The sequence below is a fragment of the Rhopalosiphum padi genome, chromosome 3 (assembly GCF_020882245.1).
Source record: "Rhopalosiphum padi isolate XX-2018 chromosome 3, ASM2088224v1, whole genome shotgun sequence".
Classification (NCBI taxonomy): Eukaryota; Metazoa; Arthropoda; class Insecta; order Hemiptera; family Aphididae; genus Rhopalosiphum; species Rhopalosiphum padi.
In genome coordinates, this window is record NC_083599.1 from 42,653,188 (window position 1) to 42,676,111 (window position 22,924).

At 27.4% G+C, this 22,924-nt stretch overlaps 2 protein-coding genes and 1 long non-coding RNA gene across 15 annotated transcripts in view; 1 reads left to right on the plus strand and 2 right to left on the minus strand.

Moving 5' to 3' along the window:
* The window catches only part of LOC132926935 (uncharacterized), a 405,462-nt gene that overhangs the window by 208,573 nt on the left and 173,965 nt on the right, over positions 1–22,924 (plus strand). The gene's annotated exons all lie outside the window — the stretch shown is intronic.
* Positions 2,395–4,352, minus strand: LOC132927303 (lachesin-like). The gene is made up of 3 exons (XM_060991815.1): positions 4,083–4,352; positions 3,866–4,005; positions 2,395–2,995 (listed from the first exon to the last, which is right to left on the minus strand). Exons 1-3 carry the CDS (start codon positions 4,205–4,207, stop codon positions 2,910–2,912), a joined length of 351 nt encoding a protein of 116 aa, XP_060847798.1. The 5' UTR covers positions 4,208–4,352; the 3' UTR covers positions 2,395–2,909.
* Positions 4,345–5,091, minus strand: LOC132927302 (lachesin-like). The gene is made up of 2 exons (XM_060991814.1): positions 4,812–5,091; positions 4,345–4,716 (listed from the first exon to the last, which is right to left on the minus strand). Exons 1-2 carry the CDS (start codon positions 4,983–4,985, stop codon positions 4,390–4,392), a joined length of 501 nt encoding a protein of 166 aa, XP_060847797.1. The 5' UTR covers positions 4,986–5,091; the 3' UTR covers positions 4,345–4,389.

Sequence of the window (22,924 nt, forward strand, 5' to 3'; positions counted from 1 at the left end):
CTTAGAAGGTATGTATTAATTAAATATACCTGATAAAGCGCATTAAATAATAATATTATTATTTATTGTTATATTGTTACTTGCGAAGCTTGTGATCATTATTATTTGGTTATCTTAAACAAAATAATTACATATAAATCAATAATTATTTACCTATCTACCTACCTACAAGGAAATCAATAGTTTTATAATTTTTTAACACTGCCCGTTAAATTTCTTATACCTAATATACCAACTTATGCAGTACCCAGCTACGTATTTAAAAATACAGCAACAAATTATTGATACCCGTACAGATAAACATGTGGTAATTTTTATTTATGATTAATATTTAATATACTTTACATCTATACTAACTATTCAGAGGTACTCACCGAGGTGGATGAATATAACGATGAAGAAAACTCCGTAGACAATCTTCATCATATCGTGTCCTTTACGTCAACTGGTGGGCGGAGAAGAGAAAAATAAACTGTTATTCGAATGAACGAGGTAAAATTTTGAAATAGATTCGAAATTAGTCTTGCGCGGTTATGCCAAATTGCTGTTGCTAAACTACAAGAATTCCGATGGGTTAATGGGCGTTAAGCACTGACTGCGGACTAAGATATAATGAACTGGATAAGAGACCCATATTACCAGGCCGCCAAATGTTTAGTAGTGTCTTGTTGTTTGGTGGGGGGGAAAATTATGTATCTAGCGCTACCTATATTATTCGTTATTTTTGTCTACTTTTTTTAAGTGATAATTACAATAATTTCAATGTGACAATTATTGTAGTGACGTTTATGGTGGTACAATTATTATTACAATAACGTAACGTAATTGGTGTTATATAATATTTCATATCTTAAAAATTAATTGCAAAGCAAAACAGACAAATTTAATTTTAACATACGAGTTTACTTATTTATGATTTATAGTGCCTATTTAATATGTTCTCCAATTGATACCGATTAATTTGTGTGCCACAATAATTTTTAGTTAATATTGAAGTCAACGTTGTTGTTACAGATTTTCTAATTCCGTTGTTTTAATTATTTATGCTTATTTTTAGTAATAACTGAATATTATCCTCCATGAAATACACCCACACTGTTATGTTATAATAACATTTGTCATTATATTATTCTTATATATGAAAATTTTGAGTTTTTCAATTTTAACTGTACAACTATAATAATAATTTTAATATTTTCGTTATGTTTCTAAATGTAATTTGTCAAAATTATGATATAAAAATCATATTTCATAGTTTAAATGAAATCTCAAAAAGCTTTATGATGGTTTATACTGAGCAGGCAAAATGGTAAATGTTACTTTAACGGACAATATTTCAAAACTACAAAATAAATATTTAAAATGTTGTTACGAATACCTTTTAAGAGATGTGGAGAATCATAAAAGTGAACAACCTTAATTCGTTCTACACCACAATCAATTTCATAAAACTTGTCAGTGTAATATTTATTTTGGCGCAAATAGAACGCTTTTGTTTCATTGATTTATGCATTAATAGCAGCTAGCTGTGTCTGTAGTACCTTGATCACATAAAGTTGGTACCAGCAACTTAAAAAGGCCATTCGAATGCACTGCCTTTTAGTAGGTACCTATATTTTTAATTTGATTCGCCAAGTCATATCGTTTTGTTGAGCTTTCACAAAAAGTATATGAAATAGGTTGTTTGATTTTTTTTTTGTTATACCTTTTATCATAAATACTAAGCTATAATCATCAAAACGTTGGATATGGTCTAATCCATTATCCTCAAATCCAACAATGCAGCCAACGTTGTCTTCGTACTATAACTGTGGTTCTAGGCCCACTCCATCAAATACAATATTTTTTGTTCTTTGAAAGTTTTTACATTCTCTGTTAAAACATTGAAAAGAGTTTTGTCTAATCCGGTGGTTATGAAAACTTGGGATAGCAATGTTGATACGGTTTTACGTGACGACAATATAAAAAGAATGTATTGTTTATTGGGAAAAGTAAAAAATACCAAAAAAATTAGATTGTCATATGTCAACTAAAAAAAAAAAAAAAAAAAAAAAAAAAAAAATATATATATATACATATTCAAAGTACTTGGCAGTTGTTGAGAGAAAAAAAAATCAAAAAGACAAATAAATTAATTTAAAAAATACACTTTAGATGACATGTTTGACATTGTTCATGCTGTTGCTTTATATCTTGTGTCAGTTTTGGAAGGCAAACAATTTTTAATGGCCCATTGAAAGAAAAGTAAACGGGGTGGTATATGGTTTCAATGGACAAAAAAAATTGTGTACAGCATAAAAACGTAGAGCACTTAGAAAATAAAAGTAAGAAACTAGATAAAAAAATGAAGTGTGAAAAGTTGTTGAATTCAAATTTTTTAGAAGGACTAAATACATACAAGTGAAACTGAAATAATTTCTAGGGCCCGCGCTGTTATGACAGAGAGCTAGTAGTACCATCACACGCCGTCTATATTATTTTAATGATATGAAAATACTACTCAAATAAAATTTCTTGGGTACGCACCAAGTACAATAAATTGTTAGCATATACCGGCCTGTGTAATAATTGAACAGTAGAGCTGATGAAAATGCTCCACAAGTTGGCCATTATCACTGATTATAGGCGACATTTAATGTACGATGAATTGTAGTAAATAGCATTATAATATCATAAAAAATGTGTAACTTTTATTTGTGTAAATTAAAATGTGGTTTACACCAGACAATTATTTATATCTAAATAACCTCATTTAGTACCCAAATGTTTGGCCTGCCGAGAGATAATTATACAAATTATACCATTTAAATTGACATTATTAGAATTCATTATCTCTAAAATTTAATATTATTAAAAATAATGTAAATATATTATATTATATATATTATTATAATTATTGCGAAGTATAATTATTCAAAAGGTAAACCATAGAAATTGGGTATATGCTCCGGACGATTGCGTTTTGTATCACACTTTGGGTTTTGGCACGGTGTTTCTGTAAAATAAACGAATAATAATAGTTAAATTAGGTATGTTCACAGTTTAACAATAAAACTCAATATTATAAATCAAGTTGGGGCACATACCATGTAATTGTAAACATCAAATAAATAGTCACAAGTATATTTTATTATATCGATTAGAATGAGAAAACATTAATTAGTATTACCTATTTATTTTATAAGAAATCAACGTTTGTCAGTTATACCGGATAGATTTTTCGAAAAATGTAAACTTATTAAAATATAGTAAAATAACCGTGTACATTTGGTATTAAATAGTACGATGAGTTCTACTAAATAATATGAGCAATGGTTTATAAAATTAGCCGCTTATTGGAGTGTTCTAATCTATAATTACTTTATAAAATAACCGATTTCATTTTCGAACTAAACACTAATCAGTGTATGTGCCGTGCGCAAACAGTTGGATAAGTCAGAATAAAATGTGCACAAAATACATTTTCAGTTTCAGGCTATAATATGAAAATTTACAAGACATTCACAAGTCTAATCTAAAATTGATAGTTTTTTTTCCCGGTATTAAATGTATTCTTAATGTTGTTTTAATTACCCGAACGTATAAATGTATAAAGATAGAGATATTTGTGGAATGCTACCGATTAATAGAAACTAAACGACCTACCTACCGGTTCCAATGTGATCACATTATCGGAACTCACTGTTAAATGAAAATCAAGTGGAATCTTGCAATTTGGTTGGAGAAATATTTTATTTATACACCGACGACTAAACACAAAACATTTATCTAATTTATATTATTTTTTATCTTGTCTACATTCATATATCAAGATAAGCATGTTTAACATTTATCCATTTCATATGTTAATGGAAACAATATTTACCAATAACTGTGACTTCAGCTGTACCGATTGTGTTCCGAGCTTTACATGAGTACTTGCCGTATCGATCATAATCAATTTTGAGAAAATTTAAAGACGAAAAGGTAAGCTGGTGTTCAGTGGCCTTTTCCATAATTCTGAATCTTAAAAATAACCCACAATAAATGTCGACGTAACAATACAAAAGTTTTCAAGTACCCAGTCAAACGGTTTAGTATACCTTTTGTTGTTATCGCCGATTAGTATAACTCCATTATATAGCCAATCAATTTTCGGAGCTGGATAAGCTTCTACAAGACATTGGACATCCATGTCTTGCTTCGAAGGATCACTATGAGTATACATGATTTTCGAAGCCGTTATGACTGGGGCAAATTCTACACGAAAGTCGACAATGTGCCGTACACCTTTGCCAACACTATTCACCGCATCGCAGAGATAAATTCCACGGTCGTCTTTTGTTACATTACGAAAGTGTAAGACATTGCCTCTGAAAAAACGAAATTTGTATTTATTTATGTAAATATTTAATCTGTATATTCAATTAAAAAAAATTTTGCCTCTTCTTCTCCGTTGAGATACCTATAAAACTGCCCTCCCGTAGTTAAAATTCCATTATATTGTCGACTCCAGGAAACCCTTGGTTTAGGAAATCCGTCAGCATAACATTCTAGTCTCGAGGGTAGACCTTCTCTCGCGATCATTATGGTGGAAGACGAAGACAATTTTAAAATTACCGGGGGCCGATTGACTTCTAACCGAACATCTGCAGATGTATTGGTGTCGCCGTCGACATCATCACACATCACTACACAGCGATATAAAGCTACATCGTTATTATGTATATTCGTAATCTGGAAAATAAATCAATTCCAAATTCGTTAGAAAAAATAAATCATGTAAATAGAGCTGGTAGGTTTAAAAAATATATATATATCTAACTACATACCTTAAATGTTCGACTACTGCTTTCGGTTCCAATGAAAACTACTAATGAAAATCTTGAATCTCTAACAATAAGATTATTACCAATTGATAGAACAACAGTTTTACTAGGATCTTCTTTTTCAAATTTAAGCCATGCAACAGGAAATCTGCTAGCATTGAAAACTGAACAATTCATTTCTATAGTTCCACCAATATCTTTTACAGCTGTTTGTGTACTCTGAGGATAGGCTAAAATTTAAATTTAAATTTTAGAATTTATAATTTGATTTTCAACATCCCAATTTATAATATGTTTTAATACCTAAGCTATACCCTTTATACTGTATTAAATAGACATAATAAAGTTTAAAAGTGTTGTTACATTTAATGTTGAAAATCAAACACGTTATGACACGTACGTGTGTTGATTATTTTGTATTCCATAAGTATGATTTCCAAGTAGAAGTTCAAACATAAATTTGTTAAAAAGTAACGTATTCGTAACTAATTACATTATACAATAACAAATAAACAATAAAAACTTGTTCATTTTGTATTTAAGTAACGAAAGTAGTGCCTGATCTATAATATTTTATTTTGTAAGTTGTACGTACGGTTATATTACTAGGTATTGTAAAATTATTAAACTGAAAACTGGTAGAGAGTGTGATATTCACTACACAGACATTCACTCTAATTAGTCTTAAAATTACCTAGTTGATAAATAGTTGTAAGATAACAAACGATGAGCTTAAAGTAATTCGCCGAGATACTGTCATAGAAATGAAATGCTTGTTTTTAAATATTAACCGTACATAAACGGGTAAGATCCATATTATGCAGTAAACTGCACATTAAATAATATTATTTTCAAACTATACAAAATATAAAAAAGGAAGTTTCTTTTTATTTGTCATAAATGGTTTTTTTTTATATATTATATATATTAGGTAACTAATGATTCATCAATTTAACGTGTTTAAAATTTTAGGTATTCAAATTCGCAGCCACCGGTTATACTGGTTACCTTCATAATATTAATCATAAACATTAAAGCATTGGTTTTCACACCGAAGTAATGTACAACAGTATATAAAATCAAGGCCACTTGGATACTATGAATGCAAATTAATGTACCTAAAGAATGCCGGGCGCAATTTACTAAACTCTTCTTCACTGTATACGCAAATTGCGATCGACCTACGCGAATAGTTATTTCAACATAATAGATACCTGAGATTTGATTTTCAGATATGAAATGATTGGATTGATTAAAAATTAGACAATTTTTCAAGTGACACATTCCACAATAAGCTTTTCTTTTTTTTTAACAAATAGCTGTTTCCAATAGTTAGCATAATAATTAATAACGCATTTGTTAATCATTAATCATTGCGAAGTTTTTACCTCTGAAGTCGTCCGTAACTTAGAAGGTATGTATTAATTAAATATACCTGATAAAGCGCATTAAATAATAATATTATTATTTATTGTTATATTGTTACTTGCGAAGCTTGTGATCATTATTATTTGGTTATCTTAAACAAAATAATTACATATAAATCAATAATTATTTACCTATCTACCTACCTACAAGGAAATCAATAGTTTTATAATTTTTTAACACTGCCCGTTAAATTTCTTATACCTAATATACCAACTTATGCAGTACCCAGCTACGTATTTAAAAATACAGCAACAAATTATTGATACCCGTACAGATAAACATGTGGTAATTTTTATTTATGATTAATATTTAATATACTTTACATCTATACTAACTATTCAGAGGTACTCACCGAGGTGGATGAATATAACGATGAAGAAAACTCCGTAGACAATCTTCATCATATCGTGTCCTTTACGTCAACTGGTGGGCGGAGAAGAGAAAAATAAACTGTTATTCGAATGAACGAGGTAAAATTTTGAAATAGATTCGAAATTAGTCTTGCGCGGTTATGCCAAATTGCTGTTGCTAAACTACAAGAATTCCGATGGGTTAATGGGCGTTAAGCACTGACTGCGGACTAAGATATAATGAACTGGATAAGAGACCCATATTACCAGGCCGCCAAATGTTTAGTAGTGTCTTGTTGTTTGGTGGGGGGGAAAATTATGTATCTAGCGCTACCTATATTATTCGTTATTTTTGTCTACTTTTTTTAAGTGATAATTACAATAATTTCAATGTGACAATTATTGTAGTGACGTTTATGGTGGTACAATTATTATTACAATAACGTAACGTAATTGGTGTTATATAATATTTCATATCTTAAAAATTAATTGCAAATGAGTAACTTTTAGATACAATGCTATTATTTTTTTATCAATAACAGCCAATAACCATTCCATGTACATTGCATAAATTCTTTATAATCAGTATCTTTTAGTTCATTTTCAACATTGGATGTTCATACTCTCCCAAAGTTGTATGAATATGAATAAATGTCTCAGCATTCCTTGACACATCTGCTGTATTGCCATCTGAAAAAATTTAATCAGTTAAATATATATAATGATTGGAGAATTTTTCGATAACCTAGCGCTTTACAAACAGTTTAAAACGTGAATTTTTAATATTCGCTAAAATTATCATACATAAGCAGTTTAAAACATAAATATTTAATATTCGTCAAAATTATCATATAAAATCATGTTTTATAGAGTATATGAAATATCTGCCTAAATGAAATGTATGCAAGTTAATAATGGTCAATAAGAATTATTTTCTTAAAAACGTGGTCCAGGTTTCAAGAGATTATCTTAAAAATTGTGTGTTTTTTAAGCAGTTAAAAACATAAATATTTAATATTCATTAAAATTATAATATAATATCATGTCTTATAGACTATATGAAGTATCTGGTTAACTGACATGTATGCAAATTAATAATGGTAAATTAGAATCGTTTTCCTAATATAGTGGTCCAAATTTCAAGATATTAACTTGAGAATTGTGTCTTTTATAAGCAGATAAAAACATAAATATTTAATATTTATTAAAATTATCATATAATATTATGTCTTATAGAGTATATGAAGTATCTGCTTTAATGAAATGTATGCAAGTTAATAATGGTCAATAAGAATCATTTTCCTAATATAGTGGTCCAGATTTCAAGAGAATAACTTAAATATTTTGGGTTTTATAAGCAGTTAAAAACATAAATATTTAATATTCGTCAAAAATATCATATAAAGTCATGTTTTATAGAGTATATGAAGTATCTGCTTTAATGAAATGTATGCAAGTTAATAATGGTCAATAAGAATTATTTTCCTAATATAGTGGTCTAGATTTCAAGAGAATAACTTAAATATTTTGGGTTTTATAAGCAGTTAAAAACATAAATATTTAATATTCGTCAAAATTATCATATAATATCATGTCTTATAGAGTATATGAAGTATCTGCTTAAACGAAATGTATGCTAGTTAATAATGGTAAATTTAAATAATTTACCTAATATTATGGTCAGGGATTCATTTGAGTAACTTTTAGATACAATGCTATTAATTTTTTATCAATTACAGCCAATAACAATTCCACGAACATTGCATAAATTCTTTATAATCGGTATCTTTAAGTTCATTTTCAACATTGGATGTTCATACTTTCCCAAAGTTGTATGAATATGAATAAATGTCTCAGCATTCCTTGACTCATCTGCTGTATTGTCATCTAAAAAAATTTAATCAGTTAAATATATATAATGATAGTAGAATTTTTCGATAACCTAGCGCTTTACAAGCAGTTTAAAACGTGAATTTTTAATATTCGCTAAAATTTTCATATAAAATCATGATTTATAGAGTATATGAAGTATCTGCTTAGATGAAATGTATGCAAGTTAATAATGGTCAATAAGAATCATTTTCTTAATCTTGTGGTCCAGGTTTCAAGAGATTATCTTAAAAATTGTGTGTTTTTTAAGCAGTTAAAAACATAAATATTTAATATTCGTCAAAATTATCATATAAAATCATGTTTTATAGTGTTTATGAAGAATCTGTTTAAAAAAAATGTATGCAAGTTAATAATGGTAAATAAGAATCATTTTCCTTATAAAGTGGTTCAAATTTCAAGAGATTAACTTGAGAATTGTGTGTTTTATAAGCAGATAAAAACATAAATATTTAATATTCATTAAAATTATAATATAATATTATGTCTTATAGAGTATATGAAGTATCTGCTTAGATGAAATGTATGCCAGTTAATAATGGTAAATTTAAATAATTTACCTAATATTATGGTCAGGGATACATTTGAGTAACTTTTAGATACAATGCTATTAATTTTTTATCAATTACAGCCAATAACAATTCCATGAACATTGCATAAAATCTATATAATCAGTATCTTTTAGTTCATTTTCAACATTGGATGTTCATACTTTTCCAAAGATGTATGAATACGAATAAATGTGTCAGCGTTCCTAGACTCATCTGCTGTATTGTCATCTAAAAAAATTTAATCAGGTAAACGTATATAATGATTGGACAATTTTTCGATAACCTAGCGCTTTATAAACAGTTTAAAACATTAATTTTTAATATTTGCCAGAATTATCATACATAAGCAGTTTAAAACATAAATATTTAATATTCGTCAAAATTACATATAAAATCATGTTTTATAGAGTATATGAAATATATGCCTAAATGAAATGTATGCAAGTTAATAATGGTCAATAAGAATCATTTTCCTAATATAGTGGTCCAGATTTCAAAAGAATAACTTAAATATTTTGGGTTTTATAAGCAGTTAAAAACATAAATATTTAATATTCGTCAAAATTATAATATAATATCATGTCTTATAGAGTATATGAAGTATCTGCTTAAACGAAATGTATGCTAGTTAATAATGGTAAATTTAAATAATTTACCTAATCTTATGGTCAGGGATTCATTTGAGTAACTTTTAGATACAATGCTATTAATTTTTTATCAATTACAGCCAATAACAATTCCATGAACATTGCATAAAATCTATATAATCAGTATCTTTTAGTTCATTTTCAACATTGGATGTTTATACTTTTCCAAAGATGTATGAATACGAATAAATGTCTCAGCGTTCCTAGACTCATCTGCTGTATTGTCATCTAAAAAAATTTAATCAGTTAAATATATATAATGATAGTAGAATTTTTCGATAACCTAGCGCTTTACAAGCAGTTTAAAACGTGAATTTTTAATATTTGCTAAAATTTTCATATAAAATCATGATTTATAGAGTATATGAGGTATCTGCTTAAATGAAATGTGTGCAAGTTATTAATGGTAAATTAGAATCGTTTTCCTAATATAGTGGTCCAAATATCAAGATATTAACTTGAGAATTGTGTGTTTTATAAGCAGATAAAAACATAAATATTTAATATTTATTAAAATTATCATATAATATTATGTCTTATAGAGTATATGAAGTATCTGCTTTAATGAAATGTATGCAAGTTAATAATGGTCAATAAGAATCATTTTCCTAATATAGTGGTCCAGATTTCAAGAGAATAACTTAAATATTTTGGGTTTTATAAGCAGTTAAAAACATAAATATTTAATATTCGTCAAAATTATCATATAATATCATGTCTTATAGAGTATATGAAGTATCTGCTTAAACGAAATGTATGCTAGTTAATAATGGTAAATTTAAATAATTTACCTAATATTATGGTCAGGGATTCATTTGAGTAAATTTTAGATACAATGCTATTAATTTTTTATCAATTACAGCCAATAACAATTCCATGAACATTGCATAAATTCTTTATAATCGGTATCTTTAAGTTCATTTTCAACATTGGATGTTCATACTTTCCCAAAGTTGTATGAATATGAATAAATGTCTCAGCATTCCTTGACTCATCTGCTGTATTGTCATCTAAAAAAATTTAATCAGTTAAATATATATAATGATAGTAGAATTTTTCGATAACCTAGCGCTTTACAAGCAGTTTAAAACGTGAATTTTTAATATTCGCTAAAATTTTCATATAAAATCATGATTTATAGAGTATATGAAGTATCTGCTTAGATGAAATGTATGCAAGTTAATAATGGTCAATAAGAATCATTTTCTTAATCTTGTGGTCCAGGTTTCAAGAGATTATCTTAAAAATTGTAATTTTATAAACAGTTAAAAACATAAATATTTAATATTCATCAAAATTATCATATAGTATCATGTCTTATAGTGTATATGAAGTATCTGCTTAAATGAAATGTATGCCAGTTAATAATGGTAAATTTAAATAATTTACCTAATATTATGGTCAGGGATACATTTGAGTTACTTTTAGATACAATGCTATTAATTTTTTATCAATTACAGCCAATAACAATTCCATGAACATTGCATAAAATCTATATAATCAGTATCTTTTAGTTCATTTTCAACATTGGATGTTCATACTTTTCCAAAGATGTATGAATACGAATAAATGTGTCAGCGTTCCTAGACTCATCTGCTGTATTGTCATCTAAAAAAATTTAATCAGGTAAACGTATATAATGATTGGACAATTTTTCGATAACCTAGCGCTTTATAAACAGTTTAAAACATTAATTTTTAATATTTGCCAGAATTATCATACATAAGCAGTTTAAAACATAAATATTTAATATTCGTCAAAATTACATATAAAATCATGTTTTATAGAGTATATGAAATATATGCCTAAATGAAATGTATGCAAGTTAATAATGGTCAATAAGAATCATTTTCCTAATATAGTGGTCCAGATTTCAAAAGAATAACTTAAATATTTTGGGTTTTATAAGCAGTTAAAAACATAAATATTTAATATTCGTCAAAATTATAATATAATATCATGTCTTATAGAGTATATGAAGTATCTGCTTAAACGAAATGTATGCTAGTTAATAATGGTAAATTTAAATAATTTACCTAATCTTATGGTCAGGGATTCATTTGAGTAACTTTTAGATACAATGCTATTAATTTTTTATCAATTACAGCCAATAACAATTCCATGAACATTGCATAAAATCTATATAATCAGTATCTTTTAGTTCATTTTCAACATTGGATGTTTATACTTTTCCAAAGATGTATGAATACGAATAAATGTCTCAGCGTTCCTAGACTCATCTGCTGTATTGTCATCTAAAAAAATTTAATCAGTTAAATATATATAATGATAGTAGAATTTTTCGATAACCTAGCGCTTTACAAGCAGTTTAAAACGTGAATTTTTAATATTCGCTAAAATTTTCATATAAAATCATGATTTATAGAGTATATGAGGTATCTGCTTAAATGAAATGTGTGCAAGTTATTAATGGTAAATTAGAATCGTTTTCCTAATATAGTGGTCCAAATATCAAGATATTAACTTGAGAATTGTGTGTTTTATAAGCAGATAAAAACATAAATATTTAATATTCGTCAAAATTATCATATAAAATCATGTTTTATAGTGTTTATGAAGAATCTGTTTAAAAAAAATGTATGCAAGTTAATAATGGTAAATAAGAATCATTTTCCTTATAAAGTGGTTCAAATTTCAAGAGATTAACTTGAGAATTGTGTGTTTTATAAGCAGATAAAAACATAAATATTTAATATTCATTAAAATTATAATATAATATTATGTCTTATAGAGTATATGAAGTATCTGCTTAGATGAAATGTATGCCAGTTAATAATGGTAAATTTAAATAATTTACCTAATATTATGGTCAGGGATACATTTGAGTAACTTTTAGATACAATGCTATTAATTTTTTATCAATTACAGCCAATAACAATTCCATGAACATTGCATAAAATCTATATAATCAGTATCTTTTAGTTCATTTTCAACATTGGATGTTCATACTTTTCCAAAGATGTATGAATACGAATAAATGTGTCAGCGTTCCTAGACTCATCTGCTGTATTGTCATCTAAAAAAATTTAATCAGGTAAACGTATATAATGATTGGACAATTTTTCGATAACCTAGCGCTTTATAAACAGTTTAAAACATTAATTTTTAATATTTGCCAGAATTATCATACATAAGCAGTTTAAAACATAAATATTTAATATTCGTCAAAATTACATATAAAATCATGTTTTATAGAGTATATGAAATATATGCCTAAATGAAATGTATGCAAGTCAATAATGGTAAATTAGAATCGTTTTCCTAATATAGTGGTCCAAATTTCAAGAGATTAACTTGAGAATTGTGTCTCTTATAAGCAGATAAAAACATAAATATTTAATATTTATTAAAATTATCATATAACATCATGTCTTATAGAGTATATGAAGTATCTGCTTTAATGAAATGTATGCAAGTTAATAATGGTCAATAAGAATCATTTTCCTAATAAAGTGGTCCAGATTTCAAGAGAATAACTTAAATATTTTGGGTTTTATAAGCAGTTAAAAACATAAATATTTAATATTCGTCAAAATTATAATATAATATCATGTCTTATAGAGTATATGAAGTATCTGCTTAAACGAAATGTATGCTAGTTAATAATGGTAAATTTAAATAATTTACCTAATCTTATGGTCAGGGATTCATTTGAGTAACTTTTAGATACAATGCTATTAATTTTTTATCAATTACAGCCAATAACAATTCCATGAACATTGCATAAAATCTATATAATCAGTATCTTTTAGTTCATTTTCAACATTGGATGTTTATACTTTTCCAAAGATGTATGAATACGAATAAATGTCTCAGCGTTCCTAGACTCATCTGCTGTATTGTCATCTAAAAAAATTAATCAGGTAAACGTATATAATGATTGGAGAATTTTTCGAGAACCTAGCGCTTTATAAACAGTTTAAAACATTAATTTTTAATATTCGCCAGAATTATCATACATAAGCAGTTAAAAACATAAATATTTAATATTCGTCAAAATAACATATAAAATCATGTTTTATAGAGTATATGAAATATATGCCTAAATGAAATGTATGCAAGTCAATAATGGTAAATTAGAATCGTTTTCCTAATATAGTGGTCCAAATTTCAAGAGATTAACTTGAGAATTGTGTCTCTTATAAGCAGATAAAAACATAAATATTTAATATTTATTAAAATTATCATATAACATCATGTCTTATAGAGTATATGAAGTATCTGCTTTAATGAAATGTATGCAAGTTAATAATGGTCAATAAGAATCATTTTCCTAATATAGTGGTCCAGATTTCAAGAGAATAACTTAAATATTTTGGGTTTTATAAGCAGTTAAAAACATAAATATTTAATATTCGTCAAAATAACATATAAAATCATGTTTTATAGAGTATATGAAATATCTGTCTAAATGAAATGTATGCAAGTCAATAATGGTAAATTAGAATCGTTTTCCTAATATAGTGGTCCAAATTTCAAGAGATTAACTTGAGAATTGTGTCTCTTATAAGCAGATAAAAACATAAATATTTAATATTTATTAAAATTATCATATAATATCATGTCTTATAGAGTATATGAAGTATCTGCTTTAATGAAATGTATGCAAGTTAATAATGGTCAATAAGAATCATTTTTCTAATATAGTGGTCCAGATTTCAAGAGAATAACTTAAATATTTTGGGTTTTATAAGCAGATAAATACATAAATATTTAATACTCGTTAAAATTATCATATAAAATCATGTCTTATAGAGTATATGAAGTATCTGCTTAAATGAAATGTATGCAAGTTAATAATTTAAAATAAGAATCATATACTTAATCTAATGGTTTGGGTTTCATTAAACTAACTTGAGAATTCAGTGTTTTATAAGCAGATAAAAATATAAACTTAAAATAAAACATGTTTTATAGCGTTTATGAAGTATTATCTTAATTGAAATATATAAAAGTTGGTAATTTTAAATAAGAATTATTTACTTAATCTAATGGTCTGGATTTCATGACACTAAGTTTTTGTTATACTACAATTATGTTGCTATCAATTATATTCAATATCTATTACTCGTACTATACATAAAACTATTATTAATATCAGTATCGTCTAGTCCATTTTCAACGTAGGATGTTGTCACGTTCCCATGTGTTAGAAATGGTAATTTATGTCTCAGCATGTCTTGAATGATCTGCTGTACCCAAATCTGAAAAAATTTAGTCAGTTTAATATGCATAATGGTTGGAGGATAAAATGTCACTACTACATACCATAAGGAGTACGAAAATCTTAATATGACAACTAGTACGTAGACAACACTGAACAATTCAGAATTGTAAATAATCAAACAATAACTAACAGACAAACTTCATTCTTTTTACAAAAAGTTTGAAAACAATTTAAATTTGATATTTAAATACATATACGAATGACGTATCTTCTGCTAGCAATATTTGATAAGGTAGTGCAGGTTTCCCAAACACATGAAAAAACTACGAATTACACCAAAATCATATTTAACCAATAGATAGCGCAAAACACCAGGAATACAAATCAACTTAAACAATATCCTACACCTGTTTGGTAATTTTTTAAAAATACTTACAAGTCCGTCGCCACTTTTTAAGTGGTATGAAAATTTCGGTATTGACGAGGAGAATAATTATATGCAATCAGAACGCGGCGAGTCGGCCCGGAAAAATGTCAGGAGCTTACGAAAGCCCGGCCGCTCGTATTGAAATACGAGGTGCGCCGGCGGCCGAGTTTGGTAATTTTTTAAAAATACTTATGAAGTTTTGTATTGTTACATTTACATATGATCTGTGGACTATATTTCGTAAAAATAGTGTAATTATAAAACTCATAGAACATATTATATTATATCAACGTTTTTAACATGGACCACGTTTGTTTGCATTCTACCTAATAATTCAGTTTAGATATAATTACTAAAATTGTATATTTTTCTCACTAAAGATTATATGTCAAGAGGAATTTACTCATATCTTTTACAATGTTTTAAGTTTCAAAACTTGATTTTAATATTTGATATGGTTTTTTGCGCGAAAAAAGTAGATACTTCGTTTTTAGGCCCAATTTGAAGGTGGTTTACTATATGAAAACGATTACCTAACAACCGTGTCAACTCTAAAATTCTAGTATCATGCATGCGGCAATGATATGATATATTATAATTTTGAAAAATTCGTACAAAAAAAACTATTGCCTCTACAGCTATAGAAGTTACGTCCCTAGACAATGGTTAGGTCCCTCCAAAAATTCCCCCGTATTTGGGTACCTTCGACCCCCCACCCACAAATATATTTTTGAAAAACCTTAGTGGTCGTTCGACGTATCTGAAACTCAAGATTCTGGTATTTTAGATGATGCTGATCAAAAGTGGCATCTTTTGTCGAGACCGTAAAAGCCGTTTTTACCCAACTTTGGGGCCTCAGAATTCCGAAATTTGAGTTTTTTAGTCGAATGTTACTCGGCCGGGTTTCGATGTAGGGGCATAGTTTCTTCACGAAAAGTTTTGTTTTAAGTTATTTTACATAAAATCTTTCGGTGGTCGGAGGGTCCTATCCCCCCCCCCCCGTGGATATTTTTAAAAATATTTATATTTTGTTCCACGTTTCTGAAATTTGCAGGTTCGATTTTTTGTAGGTCGGTGATCAAAATCGGCGTCTTGTGTCGACACTGTAGGAGCCTTTTTTACCCTTCTTTTTGGCGTCGGGAATTAGGATTTTGCAGTTTTTGGACTTAGTCGCCACGGAACACTTAGACTTTGGGAGGTTAGAGCAGTTTTTTCTACGAATCGTTTAGACGTTTTTGTAAGAAATCGAACTGTACCAAAACCGAAGGAATCGGACGTTTTGTTGGGATGTTATGATTTTGTTTTTGTTTTTTGCTACTAAGATTTTACGTATTTTTCGAATTATTTGAATTTGAGTTTTTGTTCAATCTTTTCAAAATTTGAGTGCTGACTCATAAATGCTTGGACGAGTTATAAAGGTTCTATGGTCAAAATGCGTAGGACTATTATTTACCCCGTAATCGGGGTGTAAAAATAGTTTAAAGTATTTTCGTATACGCATACGTTTCTTTATAGTATACCTATACCCCGTATAACGATTTAACAAATTATCTTTTTGAACTTTTTTTTCCATTTTACTCTTTTTAGGTTTGTTCACGTTCAACGTTTGGCAATTACGCCATCAGCAAAAAAATAGTTTAATTAGAAATAGTTTTTCATTAAATCACATCGAGAATACATCTATTTAATGTTTATAGTGTTTATAACCTTCTTTAGCATTAAGAATTTAATATGTAAGCAATTTCGTTGTTTATACGAGATACGACCATCATTTTTAAAATGTACGACGCAGTCAGTCGATCACTCGATCGTAAGCCATACAATTTTTAATAAGTCGTTTTACTCTAACACTATATTTTATGATTCTTAATTAAGTAAAGCTTTATGAACTATTCAGTACTCGACTCAATCAATAAATTTAATTTATCAACCAAAACTACGTTGATATTTGATTTTCATTCCTTAAGAAGAACCCACTACCAAACACGCAATTAAACAACCGAACAAAATCAGAAGATCTGACTGGAACGGGATATTAACAGTGTTAAATATCAATAATTGTTCATATAACTGATGAACTTTGAATTTTAATCATCAAAATTAACGATTTATACGCCTCGAAAACGCTTATAATTAAATGTTTATTATTGTGAATGTATAATACTAATATGACAAGTCTCAAAATGTACTAACGTTAAACAATAGGTATATTAAATAACAGAATGACAAGTGTAATGTTATATTTTCTATTTTTTTATTAAAACTTTTGTCCTTGTCCATTTGTGGATGAGATTAATCCCGCATACAAGAACGAGAAATGGTGAAATTTAAAGATTATCGATAGAGAATTTTATGTAGATTCAAGTGTAATGAATTTTCTAGTAGTAACAAATATAATTTCTGATTTTAATTTTACAATTATACCAAATAAATATGTATTATAATATGTATACTTAGAACAAAATAAATCTGTTTGGATACCTACAACATTTCAGTTATTATTTTCGTTGGATCACTAGGTGACCGAGAAAACGCGAATGAAAATTGAAAATTTCGAAAAATTAAAATTCTCGATTACGAGTTGTTTTCTGGGAAAACCGTGATAGATAGGACGAAAGTCGTAAGACATAAAATTGATCCTTATAACCATCAGCTACATAAGTTGTATGCATTTGATTTTTCGAAAAACCGTTATTAAGGATTTTTAAACCGTCGTACTTGGATCGAACGAGATTAAAAAAATTTTACTAAAGGACGCATCTGCGTCGATCCATGAAGATTTTATCTAGACGGGGCCAGTATTAAAGGATTTAGTTTTGGAGTTAGATTTTTGAAAACGTAATAATAAATTGAGTTTTAGGACAAAAATTCATAAAAAAATTAGAATTTAGACAGTTACACAATACAAACATATACAAACATTTTCTATTCAAATCTGTATGCTAATATAATAAAATACATAATGCGTTCACTATTTGAGGTGTACTGTATGATAATATTATTATTTATAAAATAAATTGTATCATAGCGATAGAATAACAGAAGAATCAACCAATATTTTATATTTCAAAAATAATTAAATTTTATAGAACTTGCTTATATAAACTCTTTCTATTAATGAAAGAAAGGATCTGACAACCTGGCTATATTAATTATTAAGCATATGAATATATTATGATCACTAATATTATTGAAAAATAAACAAAACACAGATCACAAATGTTCATAACTTAGAATATAATAACAGAAACTTTGTAGAGTATATTATTATGTTTAGTACGTATAATGGCATTTTCAAATGCATTTTATTTTTTTTGGCAAAAATAAATTTAACCTACTGCTGTACTAATGTCATAGTAAAATGAATTACTTTATTTACAATAATGCCATTAAACCTAATTAGTAATAATATAGGCTGATAGGACATCTTTGTTCAAAATTGTTTTTCATGATTTTATTTCACTAAATTTAAATATCACACCACCCATTACACTCATTATAATGACCCACTATTAACCTATTGTACAGCAAAGCAACACCCACTTACCCAATTTTTTATAGTTAAACAAAACAAAGTTTCTCATAAATAGTTCTTACTTCTTACTGCAACAAGTCGTATTTTAAAAGAAATGTAATAGGCACGTTAGTTTATTAACTCTCTGATGTATTTCAAAACCATCATATTTTTGAAAAAATAAAATATAGTTTTTTAATAGTAACTAGCTGTCCCCGTGCACTTCGTCGCCCGTACAAAATGCACCTGCGTTAAATTTGGTTGCCTTTAACTGTCCCGCCTATATAGAGTTGCATTTTTTCAATCGATTAACCGATTATGTATCATTTATTAAAAATAATATATTATTCGAATAATTCATTAAATAATCGCACAGCCCTAAACATAATAAAGAGGTAATATATTGAGGTTATTAACCGGGATAAAATCTATCCTATCTAATATCTTATGACAGAGATAGCGAATTACACACATTGATCATAATTTCATCAAAATCGGTTGAGTAGTTTCGGAATACATCGAGAACATGTATATGTATATGTACGACCGTAAAATTGCCTTGTTAGAAGGGAGGGGGACTTAAATTATAAACATAAAACAATTTTATTGTAACATTTATTATATAACTATATAAGATATTAAGATGTAGGTATTTAAAAACTTCAAAATTATTTACTTAACGGCGTATAAATGTGTAATGTATAACTTTTTATTGTTGTCGTTATAAAATAGCTCAATCATTTTAATTTTATCATAAATTTACAATACAAAATTCATACATGAAGATTAAATGTTAACAAACACAACATATTTACACATATACCTATCGGATATTCTGATAAGGAATTACGTTTTACATTTTATAATTTTCTCTAATAAATGACCTTAATTTTCTTGAAAAACTTTAAAATATGTAAGGGGGCTAAGCTCCCCTAAGTCCCCCCAATTTACGTCTATGTGTATAAGTACTCGTATATTTATAGGTATACGATTTATACAATTAACACGTTAATAATACACGTTTATTTTAGTAGATAACTCAGAGGTTTTTTAATTTAGACAAATTATATTGCGATAGAAACCTCCTACTCCGAATAACACTACATTTTATAAAATAAAATATTCAATAGCAATAAACTTGATATAATACATAATTTAATAATAAAAAAAACAACATTATAATTTATAACATTGAATAATAACAGACCTACTACAATAATGAGTACAATTAATTTAACATTTTAATTATTTTTTGTAAGCGGACAAGTAAAAAATGTAATTTAAATGAATTACAATATTCACAGTATTTACAACATAGGTACTAAGGGATAAAGTCTAATTTGTTGTGGAACATAGTCATGATTTTGGAGAACACTCCTCCTCAAAAACATCAACAGATCATCGTTTCTGTTTAATTGCTGTACAGATAATGTAGTATTTTTCTTTCAAATCTGGAAGTAAAGAGTGCAATTTCTAATAAAAAAAGTAAATACAATTGCCATTATTCAACCATAAACATAACAAATCATTTTTATTCAGAAAATAAAAATTATACAATTTCTGTGAGGTTATTTGTATACTGTTGTAATTCTAAAATAACTGATTATCAACAATATTCAGTCTTTGAAAGACTGTCTTTCTGTTTATTATATAAATTAATTATAATTTAATAATAGGTATAATATTGTCAATAATAACAATAATTAAAAACAATTTGTTTTCATACACATCCTTAATACAGCAAAAATATCCACTTCACAACTTATATTTATGATACGTTTCCAGTATTTATACAAAACTTAATATTTGAAGTAATAATTAATAATTATTTAAATTTCTCAAAATCGAAACTAATTTTGATTATCAATGATTCAATACTAATAAGGAAATTGTTAAAATTTTACAACATCAGGTTAAGCTTCTGAAGGCAATATGATAAATAAACAGAGCAAATAAGAAACAAATTATATATTAGACTAAATACATTTTTATAGTGTTAATGAAGTAGCAGCTTAAATGAATTATATGGAAGTTAATTAAGGTAAATAGTAATCGTTTTCTTAATCTAATGGTAAGGGTTTCAGGACACTAACTTTTGTTACACTAGCTACTATTAAGTTACTATCAATTTCATTCATTTTCCATTACACGCACATTGCTGAAATCCAATATTATTATCGGTATCTTTTAGTCCATTTTCAACATAGGATGTTGATACTTTTCCAAAGTGGTATGAATGCGAATTCATTACTTCGCATGCCTCGAGTGATTTGCTGTACTGCAATCTGAAAAAATGAAGTCCGTTAAATATTTATAATGGTTAGTGAATAACTTGAGAATACAGTGTTTTATAAGCAGTTAACAGAGTGAATTTGTAATATTAGTCAAAATAATCATAATATAAATGCATTTTTTATAGTGTTTATGAAGTATCATCTTAAAAGAAATAAATGAAAGTTAAAAATGGTAAATAAGAATCATTTACATAATCTAATGGTCTGGGTTTCATGACACTAACTTGAGAATCGAGTGTTTTATAAGCAGTTAAAAATATGAATTCTTAATATGAGTCAAAATTATTATATAAAAGCATGTTTTAACGTGTTTATGAACTATCAGCTTAAATAAAGTGTATGTTAATAATGGTAAATAGGAATCGTTTTCTTAATCTAATGGTAAGGGTTTCAGGACACTAACTTTTATTACACTACTATTAAGTTACTATCAATTTCATTCATTTACCATTACACGCACATTGCTGAAATCCAATATTATTATCGGTATCTTTTAGTCCATTTTCAACATAGGTTGTTGATACTTTCCCAAGTGGTAGAAATGTGAATTCATGTCTCAGCATGCCTTGAGTGATCTGCTGTACTGAAATCTGAAAAAATGTAGTAAGTTAATTAAGTATAAAGGTTGGAGAATAACTTGAGAATACACTGTTTTATTAAATCTTCGAGGTTCAACGCAGTGACACCTCGAGATCAAATTTCTGTTCTAAAGAATGTTGAATTTCAATTTTAAAATTAAGAAATACGCTCGGATAGCAATGACGTCACGCGTGTTATCACTCATATCAGTATTTGTGTTTTGGATCCAAACAAATCACTTTAACCATATAAAATAAATAATAATACACTTTTTTTTTATGTGTAATTAAGTTTTTTTAAAAGCCATTACTTACTTTTAAACTACTATATAGGTAAGTACATACTCTATTTATTTATATATATCCTTACAATCATTTAAAATAATATTAAAAATTGAAAAATAATAAATAGTTGCATGCTGCTAATAGAATTATAGCACCGATTATAGCTATTTTATTTTGTTATGCTTTTTATTTATATTTTAGTAAAATGGTTATGTGCTGGGCTTATGGCTGTATGAATTACAATGAACGGAATCTGTGTAAATTTTTTAGAATACCTAAAGATCCTAAAATTAAGAAACGCTGGATTAAATTGCTTCTTCTTTCTTATTTAATAACTTTTAACTTTGCTATGCTTACCTACTGATGAAAATTTTTTTATTTTAAGTATGATTTTTAACTAAATATGTTTAATTTAGAAGAACTGATGAACCAATATCAGGCGCTAGGGTTTGTAGTTGCCATTTTGAAGATAACAAAAAAGAAAATGAACCTACAATTTTACCTCATCGCTCTCAACAATTTAGCTTACATCATTTGACTCCAGAAAAGAAAAAGAAAAAGAAAAGAAAAATATTATCTAAACAAATAATTCAAATGGATGTCATACCAGTTATAATAGTTACTAAAACAGTCTATAGCTACTTCCTTAAGTGACGACTAAATGTCAGATAATAGGTACATCATCAATACTAAAGAACTGTTTCTTTCAAATTGTAAACTAATTTCTACTGTAATAATGTTGTAGTTTACCTTTGGTAGTTTGGCTGTACCTAATTTGTAACTGCAAACCAAAACAACCAAGCGAACTCCAACGAGTGAAATACGTACATGCAGGGGCGTAGCCAAGGGGGGGGGGTTATCAGGTCACAACCCCCCCCCCCATGAGTTTTTGAAAACCCATAAAAAAAATGGCAGAAATATTTTTCGAGATTAAAAAACTTTAAACTTGATACTGACATTTTTT